The following is an 18,539-nucleotide window of genomic DNA, read 5'->3' as shown; positions in this document are numbered from 1 at the left end:
ATATCATAAAGGCCTTATACAAGTCTATGGTGCAGCTGCACTTGGAATACTGTCTGCAATTCTTGTCACCACATCTCTTAAAAGCAGACATGTCCAACGCGTCAATGCCGATCCACGAGTAGATCTTGCAATGAATTCTGGTTGATCGCCACCCGCCCTCCTCCGGAGATGCTGGGAGCAGCTATTTTGATGCTGCCCATGCACCCACCCCTGCCCTGTCGGTGCGCGACTGCCCATGCTGCACCCATCCCTCCCCCTCAGGGGAAACAGCCAGTGCCCGCCTGCCCACACCCCTGCCATGTCGGGGGAAGCAGCCAGCACCCACACACCCACCCTGCCCCCAGAGGAGAAGCAGCCACCACCCAACCAACCTTCCCTCATCCCTGCCTCATTGGGGGGAGCAGCCAGCGCCCTCCCTCCCTGTACCCAGCCCTGCTGCCCACCCTGCACTTACCCCTGGGTGGTAGATCACTGCCAGTTTTTATATTGGATTGTAGATCACAGCCTACTTCAAGTTGGACACGCCTGTCTTAAAGGATATTACAATGCTGGAATTTTTTAAAGAAATGGTGGAGCATAACCCTAGTTTTTTTTTTAAAGATTTGTTTGTGCTCCTGTATCATTTACAGGGATGTGCTTTCCTTTAGAGAAATAAAAACATTAGAACTTAAAAAATAATCATGATATGTGGGCATGATGGACAGAATGAGACAAGGTCCCTCACTGGCAGCTCCACCTATCACAGAAGCTGTGATTTTGCAAACTGAAAGGAAAAGGTTCACCCTAGTGAGAGCCAGTGTGGTGTAGTGGTTAGAGTGCCTGTAGGACTAGAACGTGGGAGACCCGAGTTCAAATACTCACTCAGCCATGAAGTTCACAGAGTGTTCCTGTCCTATACATGCCTAAATTTGAGTCCCACTGGGCCCTCTGTAACCTGTTTTGGTATGACTGGTTTCAACCCTTCAAATACCACAAATTGCAAAAAGAACCAAATAAATTATTTACACAAAGTTGTTCAGCAATTTTTTAAGATACAGGTTTTGGCAAATTACCCCCTGCAATTTTGTAAAAGAGGATTGGTTTTCACATTCTCTAGAAAGAAACTGCAGTCACATCTCTTCTAGACTGCTTTCCCATTTGATTGCTTCTCTGTTTTAAAGAATTTGTCTATTGTGCACAGCATTTATTCTATCTTCAGCTAGCTCCCTCATCTTGTCATCATTTGATTCGTAATCTTGTAGGGGTTAAAACATGACTAGACATATTGTTGTGGTGACCATAACTAGGCAGCTACTTTTGCATCTTAATTTTTTGCCAAAGAATGAACATGCATGTTTTAAATGTGTCAGGAATTGCCTTGCAATAGATTACTTTATACATCCATACAAGGAGAGATGGGGTTCTGTTCAACCTGACACATCTCCATGACAAGACAAAAGTGTGGTGGATCCTTATCCGAGAGATGTTGTTTGCAGATGACACTGCCTTGATAGCACACTCTGAGACCCACCAACTGTTTTGCCCAAGCCTTCAGGGAGTTTGGTCTTACCAGCAGTCTGATGAAGACCAGGATGTCACCAGCATCACACACATCAGCTTTGATGAGCACACAGTTGAAGTGGTAGATAATTTTGACTGTCTGGGTTCCACCATAACCAGCAATCTCGTCATCATCGCTGGGCTGGGCAAGTGTACTGGCAAGGTAGCTATGGCAATGGCTTGCCTCACCAAAAGGCTATGGGAGAATTTGTGATGCTAATGTCCAATACCAAGATGGAGGTCTACCGGACTTGCGTGTTGAGCCTGCTGCTTTATGGAAATGAGTTGTGGGCAACTTACAACCAACACCTTCCACATTCACTGCATCAGGAGGATTTGGGGTATGACATGGCAGGAGAGAATTCCAGGCAAAGATGTGCTCTCCCAAGCCCACATCCCTAGCAGGTTCGCACTCCCGTCTCAGTGACATCTACGCTGGCTTGGTCATGTCCACAGAATGGAAGATGACAGGATCCCTAAGGATCCTCTACGGGGAGCTGGCTTCCGGCAGCAGGCCAATTGGCAGACCAACTTTGTGTTACAAAAATGTCTGCAAATGTGACATGAAGGCTGGCAACGTCAATCCTGCCATGTGGGAATCCCTGATAATCTCAGTGCCTGGAGACAGGTAGCCCACAGCAATGAACAGAGAAGAAATGACCACTGGGAAGAGCACACACAGAGAGAAAAAGCCATGATGCATCTGCAGCAGCACAACTGGATGCCTTAATCTGCTTCAGCTGCAACATACCATGTCTCTCTCATGTCAGACTCTACAGCCACAGCAGACGCTGCAACCTACCAACAGCTTGACTTCACTTTTGAAGATGCACTCCTCCACTATCTCCCAAGACAGGCGGATGGTTTATGCTGTATGCATAATCTTGCCGTGTGATGAAATGCATATATTTTTTTATTTGGCCAAAGCAGAAACTCTTGGGTCCAATGCCTCTTGGTTTTAAAATGCTAAATCTGACGTTGTGAGTTTTTAAGTACTTTCTCAAATGACCCATTTTAATAACCTGAAAGCTATTATATAACAAGTAACCATAAATTAGTACAAGGCCCTAGGGGGACCCTCACAGTTCAGCAATGAATAGTTAATGTGGTAGAATGTTGAGCAGGTTATTAGTTTTCATTGTACAAATGCTGATCAGGGAATGCTTTTCTAAGGTGTTTAAAAGAAAATATAATTAACTGGTTGTATGCTTCTGTTGCAGCTCAAATTGAAATTATTCCATGCAAGATCTGCGGAGACAAATCATCAGGAATCCATTATGGTGTCATTACCTGTGAAGGCTGTAAGGTAAGCTTTATATTTATATTAAAAGTTATATATGAGAGTCCACAAAGTGTGTTCAATCTGTGACTTGGAAACGTGTCTTTTTGCAAGATTACATGTTTGCTAGTTGACACTAATTATCAATAAACCACCATAGACAAATTTTTAAGCATTGATGTGTTTTCTCCACTAAAGGACACTTGTCTAAATTCACATTGTTCTTAAAGCTTTACAGACCCAAATAGGTACCTGTTTAGGAACTTAGGGTCCCTCTAAACCAGGCATCCCCAGACTTCGGCCCTCCAGATGTTTTGGACTACAATTCCCATCTTCCCCAACCACTGGTCCTGTTAGCTAGGAATCATGGGAGTTGTAGGCCAAAACATCTGGAGGGCCGCAGTTTGGGGATGCCTGCTCTAAACCAAGCATCCCCAAACTCGGCCCTCCAGATGTCTTGGGACTACAACTCCCATCATCCCTAGCTAACAGGGCCAGTGGTCAGGGATGGTGGGAGTTGTAGTCCCAAAACATCTGGAGGGCCGAGTTTGGGGATGCCTGCTCTAGACTGATGCTTTCTTGTGGCTGTATTCTGTAGCATATTGTCACAATAATAGTCCATTAGTGGTAGATTTGTTCTCTTTGTTCTGTGATGCTTCCCTACTGCTACCATGGCATTGCTGCCTGGACGGCCTAAATTACAACAAAACCAGGACAAAAAAATAAATTGGATTTCAGCAGGAAGTTATTGGATAGCCACTGATTGGAAATTAGGCGGTGTGACTGCCCCAAAATGTATGCAGGCACAAACAGCATTGAAAGTGGTGTCATCAGGAAAGGTTTGGCTTCTTGGATCATGGTCTCTTGTTTCCTTGAGGAAGGACTTCTGGCAAAAGATGGGCTGCACCTCACAGCATTTGGCAAGAATGTGTTTGCCAAGAGTCTTGAGAATCTGATCAGGAGAACTTTAGACTAGAACTTGAGGGGGGGAGGGGAGAGAACATTACAGATGACAGAAGAGCCCCTGGTAGGGGGGATAACTTCATTGATGCACAGGAAACTGAGGTGGTGCTCCAGAAACCTGCTAAAGGGAAGGAAACTACAAGAGGGAAGCAACTGGAGGAAAGAACTCATAATTTCAGTTGTCTCTACACAAATACACAGGATATGGGAAACAAGGAAGATGAGTTAGAGCTTTTAATACAGGATGGCAAATATGACCTGGTAGGCAGGAACTGGAGAAGGAACTGGCAAACCACTCCAGTATTTGGCCAAGAAAACTCCATGGACAAAGAAAACAGGCATATAAAAGTTATGACGCTGGAAGATGAGCCCCTCAGGTCGGAAGGCGTCCAACATGCTACTGAGGAAGAGCGGAGGACAAGTACAAGTAGATTCTGAGCTGATGAAGCGGTTGGGCCAAAGCCGAAAGGTCGCTCAGTTGCAGATATGCCTGGAGGCGAAAGGAAAGTCCAATGCTGTAAAGAAAAATATTGCCTAGGAACCTGGAATGTAAGAACCATGAACCTTGGTAAGCTGGATGTGGTCAAAAATGAGATGGCAAGAATAAATATTGACATCCTGGGCATCAGTGAACTAAAATGGACGGGAATGGGTGAATTCAGTTCAGATGACCATCATATCTACTACTGTGCGCAAGAATCCCGTAGAAGAAATGGAGTGGCCCTCATAGTCAACAAAAGAGTGGCAAAAGCTGTACAGGGATGCAATCTCAAAAATGATAGAACGATCTCGATACGAATCCAAGGCAGACCTTTTAACATCACAGTAATCCAAGTTTATGCACCAACTACCAGTGCTGAAGAAAGTGAAATTGACCAATTCTATGAAGACTTACAACACCTTCTAGAAATGACACCAAAGAAGGATTTTCTTCTCATTATAGAGGATTGGAATGCTAAAGTAGGGAATCAAGAGATAAAAGGAATAACTGGCAAGTTTGTCCTTGGAGTACAAAACGAAGCAGGGCAAAGGCTAATAGAGTTCTGTCAAGAGAACAAGCTGGTCATCACAAACACTCTTTTCCAACAACACAAGAGACGACTCTACACATGGACATCACCAGATGGGCAGCATCGAAATAAGATTGATTATATTCTCTGCAGCCAAAGATGGAGAAGCTCTATACAGTCAGCAAAAACAAGACCTGGAGCTGACTGTGGTTCAGATCATCAGCTTCTTATAGCAAAATTCCAGCTTAAACTAAAGAAAGTAGGAAAAACCACTGGGCCAGTAAGACACAATCTAAATCAAATCCCTTATGAATACACAGTGGAAGTGAGGAACAGGTTTAAGGATTTAGATTTGGTGGACAGAATGCCCGAAGAACTATGGATGGAGGCACGTAACATTATACAGGAGGCAGCAACGAAAACCATCCTAATAATAATAATAATAATAATAATAATAATAATAATAATAATAATAAATTTATTATTTATACCCCGCCCATCTGGCTGGGTTTCCCCTGCCACTCTGGGTGGCTTCCAACAGAAGAATTAAATAATAGATTAAAGATTAAAAGCCTCCCTAAACAGGGCTGCCTTCAGATGAAAAGGAAATGCAAGAAAGCAAAGTGGCTGTCCAATGAGGCCTTACAAATAGCAGGGGAGAGAAGGCAGGCAAAATGCGAGGGAGATAGTGAAAGATACAGGAAATTGAATGCAGATTTCAAAAAAAAAAAGCAAGGAGAAATAGAGGAAAACAACAGAATGGGAAAAACCAGAGATCTGTTCAAGAAAATTGGAGATATGAAAGGAACATTTCGTACAAAGATTACCATAATAAAGGACAAAAGTGGAAATGACCTAACAGACGCAGAAGATATCAAGAAGAGGTGGCAAGAATACACAGAGGAATTATACCAGAAAGATATGGAGGTCTCGTACACCCCAGGTAGTGTGGTTGCTGACCTTCAGCCAGACATCCTGGAGAGTGAAGTCAAATGGGTGCTAGAAAGCACTGTTAATAACAAGGCCAGTGGAAGTGATGATATTCCAGCTGAACTATTTAAAATTTTAAAAGATGATGCTGTTAAGGTACTAAACTCAATATGCCAGCAAGTTTGGAAAACTCAGCAGTGGCCAGAGGATTGGAGAAGATCAGTCTATATCCCAATCCCAAAGAAGGGCAGTGCCAAAGAATGCCCCAACTACCGCACAATTGCACTCATTTCACACGCTAGCAAGGTTATGCTTAAAATTCTACAAGGCAGACTTAAGCAGTATGTGGACCGAGAACTCCCAGAAGTGCAAGCTGGATTTCGAAGGGGCAGAGGAACCAGAGACCAAATTGCAAACATGCGCTGGATTGTGGAGAAAGCTAGAGAGTTCCAGAAAAACATCTATTTCTACTTCATTGACAATGCAAAAGCATTTGACTGTGTCAACTACAACAAAGTATGGCAAGTTCTTAAAGAAATGGTAGTGCTGATCACCTCATCTGTCTCCTGAGAAATCTCTATGTGGGACAAGAAGCTACAGTTAGAACTGGATATGGAATAACTGATTGGTTCAAAATTGGGAAAGGAGTACGACAAGGCTGTATATTGTCTCCCTGCTTATTTAACTTATATGCAGAATTCATCATGCGAAAGGCTGAACTGGATGAATCCCAAGATGGAATTAAGATTGCCGGAACAATCAACAACCTCAGATATGCTGGTGACACAACCTTGATGGCAGAAAGTGAGGAGGAATTAAAGAACCTTTTAATGAGGGTGAAAGAGGAGAGCGCAAAATATGGTCTGAAGCTCAACATCAAAAAAACCAAGATCATGGCCACTGGTCCCATCACCTCCTGGCAAATAGAAGGCGAAGAAATGGAGGCAGTGAGAGATTTTACTTTCTTGGATTCCATGATCACTGCAGATGTTGACAGCAGTCACAAAATTAAAAGACGCCTGCTTCTTGGGAGAAAAGCAATGACAAACCTAGACAGCATCTTAAAAAGCAGAGACATCACCTTGCCAACAAAGGTCCGTATAGTTAAAGCTATGGTTTCCCCACTAGTGATGTATGCAAGTGAGAGCTGGACCATAAAGAAGGCTGATCTCTGAAGAATTGATGCTTTTGAATTATGGTGCTGGAGGAGACTCTTGAGAGTCCCATGGACTGCAAGAAGATGAAACCTGCCACTGCCTTTATCTGATCAGTGGAAGGCTTGTTTTAATGCTAATTGCTGCAGGATAGGGGGGATTTTCACTGAGAGGGAAGACTTGAGATTCCCTGTTGTGCTGCGATTGCGCTCCCACACCTGGTATTTAATTGTTTTAAACCATAACATGGTTGCTAATCACATTTAGAGCTGTAGCATAGAAGAGGCTGTGCATGTTGTAGCAGTTTGATGTTGAGTTATGTGCAGTTCCCCCTGTAAGGTCATCTTAGGACACTTATGACTTTAAAATCAGTAATGCAATTTTTGCTGAAGATGCCGAAATGGACTTTAAAAGTCTGCATATATTTGAAGTCAATTAAAATTAAACTGGCATATTAAAATTAGAAATAAAAGGGCTGCTTATCTGCTGGAAATAACTTTTCTTCCTGTTAGACATGTGTTTTACTCAGCTTAGAATTTAAGTATCTGACCAGTAGTAAATTCTTTAACAGACCAGAAGATGACCAGAAGATACATATGCTGATTAAGCCACATCAAATAAATTGCATATCATGTATTGCCTTTTATACAGTTCACCTAGGGACAGATTTCACTATTCATTTCAAAGTTACAATGTTTTCTAAGTCAGTCAGATGATTTCAAAATGAGATGGTTTGGGACTGATGTAGATGTAGCAGCAAGAAGATTATGTGCTACTTATTTTGACCTCATAAGACTAAAAGTGTTCACTGTCAAGGGTTTATTTAAAAGTCTGGATGATTTCAGCTTTGCCATTTTAAATGCAATTTGCAGCTCTAAAAATTTATGTTTAACATACTCTTGGACTGTCTTTCTGTTTGTGATTTATTTCGTGATGGCCAATAGTTACAAACAATAAAAAAACTGACTAATCCCATCATTAATGTACTGTACTGTGAAGTTAGGGCCTCTGCCTCTTCCTTGATTCCTGTTTTCCCAGGAGCCTCACCACTCTCCTGAAACTTCTTTCTGAACAGGAGTGCCCTGTTATCACAGCGGTGTTGCTTCCCTGCTCCAGCCTCCCCCTGGCAAGACTTTAATGCTTCCTGTGGTCTAGTGCATTATATATGTGCAGGATTGTATGTGGGGTGTGGAGGGGCTTGTTATTCACCATGTCAATCGCAGTAAGTCTATCAGGTCCTGGCTACGTAGGTTAGATCAGTGTTTCCCAATTAGTGGATTACTGAGGACCCCCTATTTTTCAAAAGCCAAGCCATGGACCCCCTACTTTTGAAAATTTTGATAACTCTATGCACTAGCATAGCTAGGGGGCGGGGCACCCCGGGTGGCACTTATCTTGGGGGCAGAACGCTGGAGCCCAAAGTGAAGCACAAGTCCAAGTACCCCAGAGCCAAGCACACTGCTCCCAAAAGCAGCACAGCCCAGGGCTGGGCTCTTAGCGTGCTCTGAGCTGCTGCGTCCCCCTCCCAGCTGCTAGAGGGTGGCCGAGAAGGATGAAACTGGCACGTGTTGGTCCTGCAAGCAGCACTGGACCTGCAGCACCCCCAAGCCATGGCATCTCTCCTGGGAGTGATGCAGTGGCTCAGGCGTCTGCAGGCACCATGCTGCCCCCCCCCCAAAAGCAGCGTGGGGCTTGCGTTCACCTGCCACCTCCCTCTCTCTCCGCCGCCCTCCACACCGTGTCACTCCCCAAGGGCACCCTCCTGCTGGAGGGAGGCTGAGGGCAGACGCCCTGCAGGCTACATGCACACTGCCGCTCAACAGCCCTGCCCCAGCTTGCCCTGTCCCCATGGGCGACACGCCCCGCCCCAGCAGCTTGCTACAGTGCTGACTCTATGGTTGTTACCTCTGCAAAGCCATTTTTTTGAACAAAATGTGGGGTAGCCCCTAATAAGCAAAGGATTTTAGGTATACGAAAAACAGAGTAGGGCTGAGCAATACCTCATTTTCAGCATTGCGATATGCCAGCAGCAAAACATCACAATATTCCGTTATATCACAATGTCTGAAATTGGAGATCAGGTGTGGGGATGAGGGAAGGAGCAGCCACAGAGAGATTTTTTTTTGGGGGGGGGAAGAGCGGAGTCACCTCCACAACATGGTTTGAGGGGGGGGGGATAGACAGCTGGGCAGCCAGTGAAGATACACATCCATTGTAGCTGCTGCTTTCCAGGAGAAGGTGCCTTGAAGTGACGTCAGCGAGGGAAGGCAGCTCAGATCTGGCTGAGATCATTGTGTGATATTGGTGGTGCCTTGAAATCTGCTGCTCTGTTCCCCCCCCCCTTCGCGTGAGGAGCGATATATTCCTGCATATTGCTGGGTCAAAATCGCTACTGAGGTGTGATTTCAAAACCGATTTTTGCCAATATTGAAAAATTGCACAGTGCTAAAACAGACCATAAAATCTGTGATATTACCATGCAAAAATGACAAAAAAATAGTTGGAGGGGGGCAAGGAATGGGGCTGCACTCCTAATTGGGAACCATTGAATTAGTTTCTAGAAGTTTGGTGCCTTACTCATTTACTGTTCATACTGTTTTTTTATTTGGTATCTGAGAATATGCTCCATTTCTTCTGGCAAGGAGGAATGCCCTTTCTAGGCTTCTGTGGCAGTAAAATTGTCTTTTGCTGCATTTCACTTGGGAGGTCTGTTGTTTGCATAGTTTGTAAACATGCCTGGATTTTGGTCTATGGCAACGATCATGCCAGGGGAAAAAATGCTCTTCCAGTTCAGGGTTTCAATCCCACGGATATTGATTTGATGGATAGTGCTCCACAGGATAAAGGGGATTGAGAATAAGAGATGCATAGGCAACCTACCTGGCCCATCTGTTGCATGAAACTTAGAGCCGGCCTATTGTCTACAGAGATCCATGTCACAATAAAAGAAGGTGAGAAGAAGATGGAGCAGTTACTGCCTCTGGTCTGGAGGCACTTCTTATGCTCTTAAGAGTGCATACTTTGTTTGTTTGTTTGTTTGTTTGTGTATCTTAACTGTCAAAACATTAAGATATTACTTATATACGCAGTCTTGTTTTGTAAAGGTTAAACTCACAATAGTGAACCACCGGAGTCCTCTTCATGCATGTGTGAAGGGCTTCTGACAGACAGCCTAGTCCTAACCCCTATATGTCTGTATGCATACAAACCATCACAGACCTTTCACATATACATATTGAATGCCTGACAAAAGCTAGGATACTAGTAAAAATAGTAACACCATCAAAACTGAAGCAAGCTGCTCCAGAATCACAGCACTAAACAGTCACTGATTTACCACCCACATGGAATCAAAGATTCTGAGTAAAATTCTTTAAAACTATTTGCTATATAATCCCAAATTTATGAGAGCAAGAACCCAGATTTCTAGTCAGAATGTGTTTTTTTAATTTTTGCTTGTTTTAAGAATAAATTCAGTGAGTTCAGTTTACAAAATGCAAAAGAATGAGGGCAGGGGGTGGCCAGGGGAGACCAATTCTCTGATTCCTAATTGGCAATTACTAGAATATTGCAAAGTGTAATGATACGTGGAAATGTGTAAGTGTTAGCCATAAATCATGGTATTATGAATAAATCTTTGCTGTCACAGACTGGTGTGTATCCCTTCCAGAGTGTCTGTCATTAGGATGCAACAAGGCAGCTGTCAGCTGTTTTCTTGTAATTAAACAGCCAATGAGCAGCTAATTAAGACATATGTGTATACAGAAGTGGGCATGTTAATGAACTGTAGGAATCAATTCATTAAATGAAAATTGTCAAAAGACAAAATATGAGCTTAGTAGTTCAAGTCTCTGGCAGTAGTTCAAGGCTCAGAAACCAGTGGTGAGAGGAGCATTAACTGCCACTCACAAGACATGGGTGAACATTTCTTCCTTCCTCCCTTGAGGAAGGAAACTAAACAGAACCCTTCACTGACGTTATTAATAGTTTTTATGAAAACTCCCATTAATGCTGTCACAGGAGGGTTGTGGTGACTACTCTAGAGTAACGACTCTCCACATTCTTGCCTTTTAAGGTTTTATTAAGTGCAGTCTATTTACAGTGATCCAGCTATACAAGATACATCCTTCTAGTCCGAACCAGAACCCGAGAATGGCGCCCTCCGCGTTCTCTTCCAGCATAAGAGTCTGGGCATGCCAAATCGTCTTCCCCGCCTTCTCCTGTGTAATTCCAGAACAGGAGGGGAAAAGGGTCTCCTTTCCCTGTTTTCCTTCTCCCCCTTCCCCCCCCCTCTCTTCCTCCTCTCTGTGTAGCAGGGGCTCTCCTATGCTGCCAGAGCCCTGTCTCCTCCTTTCTCTTTCCTCACTCGACTCCTCCCCCTCCCCGCTGGCATCGCTGCTGGTGGAGGAGCTGCTTCTCAGGATGGGAAGGGGCTGTCTGTACTCCCTGCCCTTTACAAATGCCATTAAATTAATTTTTTTGTAGAAATTGTTCATTCAGACTGACTAGGAAATGAAAGGCACACTTTGTAAGATTTAATCTTCTGGGGGCATTATCGCTGTGTATTTTTTCCAGCCTAAACTACTGCTAATTTGTGTGTTGTTCATACCATGTTTTCAGTATTTATACAGTCATAGCTCTGGATACGAATGCTGCGGGTTGCGTACAACACGGGTTACGTACGTGCTGAACCCAGAAGTAACAGAACGGGTTACTTCCGGGTTCGGCGGTTCGTGCATGCGCAGAAGCATCGAATGACGTCCTGCACATGCGCAGAAGTGCCGAATTGCAACCCACGTGTGCGCAGAAGCCTGCTGCTCTGGATGCGAACGGGGCTCCAGAACGGATCCCGTTCGCATCCAGAGGTACCACTGTAGTTACATAAACGAAAACACAATACCCTTAAATTGACAAGATATTTGTCAGTCCCAATAAAATCCAGTTTTGCTCTCAGCTCTGGTAGTGAAAACAGTGTTGTGGCTGTCGGTGGATTTGACCTTTCACAAGTCAGTTCACATGAGTGGGACAGGGAGAGGTGTCAATTAGCAGCCAGTCAGTGGCATACTCCTCACTGCAGTAACATGTGCTCTGATGAGATGCGTAGTTCTGAGGGAGCTTATCCTCAGTATGTTGAGTTGAATAAGTCTTCCCGCTATGTCGAAGGCCTGAGGTAAGAGAGACTAAACCTCTGTGTTTCTCCTCAAATTATACAGCATTTTGTTAAGTTTCTTCAGTGAGGCCTTCTCTCTGGACTCCATTTGCATTATTTTAAGTGACTTTGCTAACAGCGGCATGACAGGGAAGGGGAAGAAGCACTGGTGTGTGAGAGCTTATCACTGCTTTGCCTCTTTTAGGTTGCTGCTGTTTGTGTAATTTCAAAATCCTACAGAATCATTTTGGGACAATTGTGTGGATACAATGGGAAGCAATGCCTCTTTAAATCACTTTCATCTCTTAAAAACTGTTATTTCTCACCAAGTACTTGGAGACATTCTGTTGAGAAAATATATGGATTGTCCAGCCCTCATTTGGATACAGCTGAAATGCACTAACATTTTCTAATAATAAGATTATTCCTACATATCTATCTATAAATATATATAAATGGTGAAGGTGCATGTGTGTTATTCCCCACTTTTCTCCCACAAGCACTTACCCGATCGTCCTGAAATTTGGCCACAACCTCAGAGTCACATGTGAGCAGGTAATCATGTACTTACACTGACCAGCTGACACACCTTTCACAGGTAAAAACCTGGATTTGTGGTCACAAAATTTGCACCCTCCAGTGGACATTCAACGAACAATGGACAAACATACTCCCACAATCCCTCACGCCCTGGAGACCACGCCTCCCACAGAAAGCAAACCGCCCCGAGACCAAGCCGCTCCTCAGGGAACCAAGCCCGCCTCTGAGATCACGTACCAGCGACCCCCTCCCCCCGACCAAGCCCCTCCACAGCGACTCCCTCCCCCCGACCAACCCCACTCCACACACACCCCCACGGATCCCACCCCCATCCCACCACCTCCCGTGACCTCCCCCCCGAGCAAGCCCACTCCACACACACACACACCACGGATCACACCTCCTGGGACCCACCCCTGCCCCGGAGATAACACCGATTCACCCCCACCCCAGATCCCGCCACCACCGATAACGCCACCCCCACGGACCAGGCCGCCTCCACAACCCCCCCACCCCACGGATCCCGCCGTCGCCGATAACGCCACCCCCAAGGACCCTCACCTCTCACCCCTCCCCTCCCCCACCAATACCAGGACCACCCAAGGACCCTCACCTTTCCTCAACCCTCCCCTCCCACACCCCAAATACCAGGATCACCCAGGGAACCACACCTCCCCTGGGTGAGGGTTACTGGGAAGAGGGAGTTGGGGGATTCACAGGGATAAGCCAACGGGGGGACGATACAAACAGAATAGATCATGGATCGGGACAGGGTGGGGGCAATCACAGGGATTAGCCACAGCAACGCGTGGCAGGGCCAGCTAGTTTATATATTTAAAAGTATTTGAAATAATTTTTATTACTGAACCTATTCAAATATATAATGATACATTGTGAAGTATTTTATATTTTGTAATAAAATGGAATAAAAATATACTCTTGATAATGGTAGTTTTTTCTCTGACAATAAGAATGTAGCTGAAGCAAGGTGTCCTTTCAGTGCAATGGTCACGTGCTACCACTATGGATTCAGCCATCAATAAATCTTCCTCTTGCATTTTGTCACTGTGCTACAGGGCTTTTTCAGGAGGAGTCAGCAAAGTAACGCCACATATTCCTGTCCCCGACAGAAGAACTGTTTAATTGATCGAACCAGTAGAAACCGTTGCCAACACTGTCGTTTACAGAAATGCCTTGCTGTGGGGATGTCTCGAGATGGTGAGCTTTGCTAGTTCAGGTCAGCTGTCTTGTATGTGTGACACTCCTTAGCTTTCTGCTTGCTCATCCCATTCTTAAAATATTTGTCTTGAAATATACTGTGCCTCATAAGTCACTGAATTTACTGTGGACTGATGCAGCTAGTGGCTTCCAGGGTTTTGTTTTGCTGCTGCTTACACAGTCACACTACACACTGAGTAAATGCCTGCCTTTCTTACTGGTGTCACTAGGCCAGCTCTACTTTAATTTTCTTTCACATTCCTTATTCCATTCATACAACATTATGGGTGTCCTGTATTTTTCTTCCTCCAACCAATCTTTATATTTCCTCCACCTTCTTCCTCCCCCATTACTGGTACAGAGACTATGAAAACCTGCTGCTAATAGATGTCAGTGTCACCGTAGTAAGGATTAAATACTCCTCTCTTGGATGACAGGCCGACATCAAAGTTATAACTTCTCTTAAGTAAAAGAAACTCTGCATTTTGCACCAAGGAAGCCCAAATATGGAACAGACTATTATGCAAATTAAATATATTTGCCCCTATGATTGAAATCTAATCATGTTCATTATTTTTCTTCTTAAAATTTCCCTTTTGATGACTGTTTGCCTAAAAGCCATCTCCTCAAATTATTCTATTGCTCGTACATGCCCTAACTATATTACACATGACTTGCCTTTTCAAGAGGCTGACCCCATAGGATAATACCTACCTTCTCACCTAATATATGACTGCACCTGTATGATCAAGCAAAAGTGTGTTGTGGTGATGTTGTGAACTGCTTAGTAGCTACCCTAGACTTACATATGATGTGTCCTAACATAGCATTTTACTGCTGCAGCTGGTGGTGATAAAATATATTGCTTATGGATATATTTCAGCTGTAAAGTTTGGTCGAATGTCAAAAAAGCAGAGGGACAGCTTGTATGCAGAAGTGCAGAAACACCGGATGCAGCAACAACAGCGAGATCACCAGCAGCAACCCGGAGAGGCAGAGCCATTGACGCCAACATACAATATCACTCCCAATGGGCTCACAGAACTGCACGATGACCTCAGTAATTACATTGATGGGCATACCCCTGAAGGTAGCAAAGCAGACTCTGCCGTTAGCAGCTTCTACTTAGACATACAGCCTTCTCCAGATCAGTCGGGGCTTGATATTAATGGAATCAAACCAGAACCGATATGCGACTACACACCTGCATCGGGCTTCTTTCCTTATTGCTCTTTTACAAATGGAGAGACTTCTCCTACTGTGTCCATGGCAGAATTAGGTAATAACAAAAGAGGGGGGAATTTCCATGTAGTTGCTGTAGTAGCTATCCTTTGGATTAAGAACAATGACTTTGTGGCTTTTCATCACTGAAACTACATGTCACCTTTTGTGTTTTGTGTATGGCTGTAACTATGTAGGCTGCTCTTTCTGGAAGTACATTGCAACCTTGACTTAGGCGGCACTGATGTGCCTCATCAAGTCCATAATCTTGGTCTAGGTCTGAATTCCAATAAACCAGACTTGCTGTTAGTCAGTCACCTGAGATGATTAACAGGGCTTTTTAAAAAAATTGTGTTTATTATTTCCATTCCTATCCCGCCTTTCCTTCAAGGACTGTCTCATTTAACCTTGGCAACAACCTTGTGAGGTAGGCTAGACTGAGAGAGAGTGACTGGCCCAAGTATATCCAGTGAACCTAATGGCTGGAGTGGGGATTTTAATCCTGGTCTCTCTTATCCTTGTTCAACAGTCTAACTCAGGCATTCCCAAACTGCGGCCTTCCAGATGTTTTGGCCTACAACTCCCATGATCCTTAGCTAACAGGACCAGTGGCCGGGGAAGATGGGAATTGTAGTCCAAAACATCTGGAGGGCCAAAGTTTGGGGACGCCTGGTCTAACTGCTATTCCAGCCTTTTTCAACCTTGGGTTCCCTAGATGTTGTTGGACTGCAACTCCCATCATTCCTAGCCAGCATGGATGATAGGTGTTGTAATTTAGGAACCTCTTGGGATCCACGGTTGAGAAAGACTGTTGTATACTATGCTGGATCTGGGTCTGGATCACACCCAGTTACAAAGTTTGTGCAAGTTAGCAAGGCTAGTATATTGTTTATCTGCAAGACTGTACTAAACAATGGTAAGTTACATGAATTTTGCACTTGATTACAGTATAATGATTTCTCCCCCATAGGTGACCAGTGCATACAGTATCTATTCATTAATTCATTTAATAAATAGCCAGCTTCAGTATACAGCTGAACAATGATGTAAAGCATGTTTAATAGGAAAGTAATAATTTTATAAAGAGGGCTAACTTACCAAGTAACAAAGAGTGTTTTGACACATTAAAGAAGAATAAATTCATTGTAGCACATGCTTTCATGGGCTGAAGTCCATTTTATCAGATGCATGAATTGTGATACAATTCAGGTGGCATATACAGTACCTGCCATGAGCGTAAAGCAGAAAAAACAATAAGTTAAATGGCAATGAAATGTAAAACACTGGTAGCAGAAACAAGCATCAGCCCAAGACTATTTGGTGTCTGATGTGAAAAATCTAAATATTTCTCCTACTAAAATGAGACGTAACTTACTGTTGTACTCCTGCACGGCTCCTATTCATTTACTTGGGCTTGCACATAAAAAACTTTGGAAAGAATTGCACTCCAGAAGTTTAGATCTGTCTGTCTGCTACCCTTAAGAGCTCCAGAACTGGCAAGTCACCTGGTTTTAAGAAAGGGGAAATCTGGGTAAATCTCAAAACTGTGTTTTCTCCATTTGTGGTGTCACTTGTCTAGTACGTGCTGAAGACGAGTTAGATGTGGTTCTCTCTCAAAGTAATAGCTAAAGGAAGTTCACTTTGTTGGGAGTTGTGAAAAGGATCTGCCATATGTGGAAAGTGCCTGAATAACACTTGTGCATGACAAGCAGTGGAAAGTTTACCAACCCATCCCTCTTTTGTGCTTTTCTTTTTTGGGTCTCAATGTAGCAGTAGCACTCTCCTATTCCACACTAAAATGAAATCTTATTTCACATATTCTGGGGTGAAAATAAAAGAAACACAGTTAGTGGGCACGAGAGACATTATATGGAAGGACCTTATTTACGTGAATCTAATGCACCGTCAATTCTAATATGCACCTCAATTTTCAAAACCTTGAAACCAAAAAGTATTTGCTGGCAAATGTAAATACGCCATCAAAGCTAATGGGCACCCTAATTTTCGCAGCCCTAATTTTCACAACGAAATTTGGCCAAAAAAAAAAAAAGGTGTGCATTACATTCAAGGAAATACGGTACATGTTCTTTGTTAGCCTATACTTCCATGTCCTTTTTGAAATATAGGAATAAACTTTTGAAAATCACTAAAGCCCAGTGTATAAAAACTGAAAGCACTGTGAATTCTTATCCATACATATACACAGATGGATTTTATCTTCAAGAAATGATAGATCACTGTATGCTCACAGATCTTTACTAATGGGTGCTTTCCTCAAAAGTGCGCTTGTTCATGTCTAGCATGTGTAGAAAACTGTGGGGACTTTCTTCAGTAAGCAAACATTGATTTGTTGCAATGATAATTATAGAGGTTTGTGCCCTTGTTTCATTAAATATTTAGTAAAAGTGTCAAAAAGCTTTTTTATTTACCCAGAAACAGTTGATATAAAAGTGCCTTTCCCAACTCCATGTTATGAACAACAACTCTCATCATCCCTGATCAGGTTGGATAATTGGCCCAGACATCAGGATGCCTGATCTAAAAATAAAAGGCAAAAAATTAGCTGACTCCAGTTATAAATCAGAAATCAAACCTATGTTTTACATTTCATATCATATATGAACACACCTCTTCAAGGTGCCACAAGACTCTTTGGGTTTTTTGGCTGCATAGAATGTCTTCCAAAGAAAAATTGAATGAGATAATAGATAGGTGTGAAAATATTTAAAGTATCACAATAACCCTTTGAGTGAAGTGCTGTTAATACCACATTCCTTTTGAGTTGAGCAGGGACCATTACTCAAAACCTATGGTAGAACACAGTTTCCAATAGTTTTGCCTTGGAATTTCTAGTTAAAATGGTTTCTGGTAGCTGGTGCTGGGGGGAGAAATACTTCTGCCTGAGACCTTAGAGAGGCTGCTTTTAGACAAGTGGCCCAAAGTGCTACCCAATCATTGTTCTTCTATTGTAAGCTATGAGCAGAATCACAGCTGACTTTCCACACTATTGGGAGTATTGTGCATCACATTATGTTCTGGCCACTCAAGTGGAGAGACAGTTGCAGCTGTGAAAAGGGTCATCTGCAGCTCAGCGTATATTCACTATAACCCGTGTGGTGGGTGGCATTTTACGAGCCTTTTTAAAAAAATCCTTAAAGATTTCCAGCTTTTTCATGAAAGAGAAGGTGCACAGTTCTTTCATTTTCAGAAAATAAGAGATGGAAAAGCTTTTGAGTGGTAACCAAAACATTGTTTTAAAAAACAAAGGTTTTAAAAAATGTCATCCACCGCAAATGTTATGATTAATTTGTTCATTTCCCCATAAAGTCATTGACCATGTAAATACCCATATAAAAAAAGTTGGGAGTGTGGTGCTAAAAAGTATCTATACCTGTGGTGCTTCTGCTACTCTTCCAGTTCGCTTTTTAAAAAGGCAGACTTTCTGCAGTTTGAGAAAAAAACAGAAAAAACATAGGGAAAATACAGGATGATTGAATGATAGCATCATGTGTACGCCCTTAAAACGAGCAAACAAA

The 18,539-nt window shown here is 43.3% G+C and overlaps 1 protein-coding gene and 1 long non-coding RNA gene across 5 annotated transcripts in view; one reads left to right on the top strand and one right to left on the bottom strand.

The window, feature by feature from the left end:
- RORA (RAR related orphan receptor A) overlaps nt 1-18,539 on the top strand; it is a 371,453-nt gene that overhangs the window by 337,167 nt on the left and 15,747 nt on the right. For 2 of the 4 annotated variants that reach the window (XM_088656707.1, XM_060282632.2), the window contains 3 exons: nt 2,760-2,845; nt 13,641-13,782; nt 14,666-14,872. In XM_088656707.1, the coding sequence (XP_088512833.1) occupies nt 2,760-2,845; nt 13,641-13,782; nt 14,666-14,872 (435 nt within the window). Of the gene's footprint in view, nt 1-2,759; nt 2,846-13,640; nt 13,802-14,665; nt 15,062-18,539 lie in introns of those variants that run through there. The other 2 variants (XM_035132134.3, XM_088656708.1) reach the window with 2 other exon arrangements.
- Nucleotides 13,658-18,539, bottom strand: part of LOC118093207 (uncharacterized) — a 36,323-nt gene continuing 31,441 nt past the window's right edge. The window contains exons 3-6 of the long non-coding RNA XR_015946794.1: nt 18,395-18,445; nt 17,433-17,541; nt 16,379-16,508; nt 13,658-16,228 (exon numbers count right to left, since the gene is read on the bottom strand). This is a non-coding gene — a long non-coding RNA (uncharacterized LOC118093207). The remainder of the gene's footprint in view (nt 16,229-16,378; nt 16,509-17,432; nt 17,542-18,394; nt 18,446-18,539) is intronic.

This window comes from Zootoca vivipara, chromosome 13 (assembly GCF_965207765.1).
Source record: "Zootoca vivipara chromosome 13, rZooViv2.hap1.1, whole genome shotgun sequence".
Classification (NCBI taxonomy): Eukaryota; Metazoa; Chordata; class Lepidosauria; order Squamata; family Lacertidae; genus Zootoca; species Zootoca vivipara.
The sequence above is the reverse complement of the archived record's forward strand: the minus strand, read 5'-3'. Positions and strand labels throughout refer to the sequence as shown.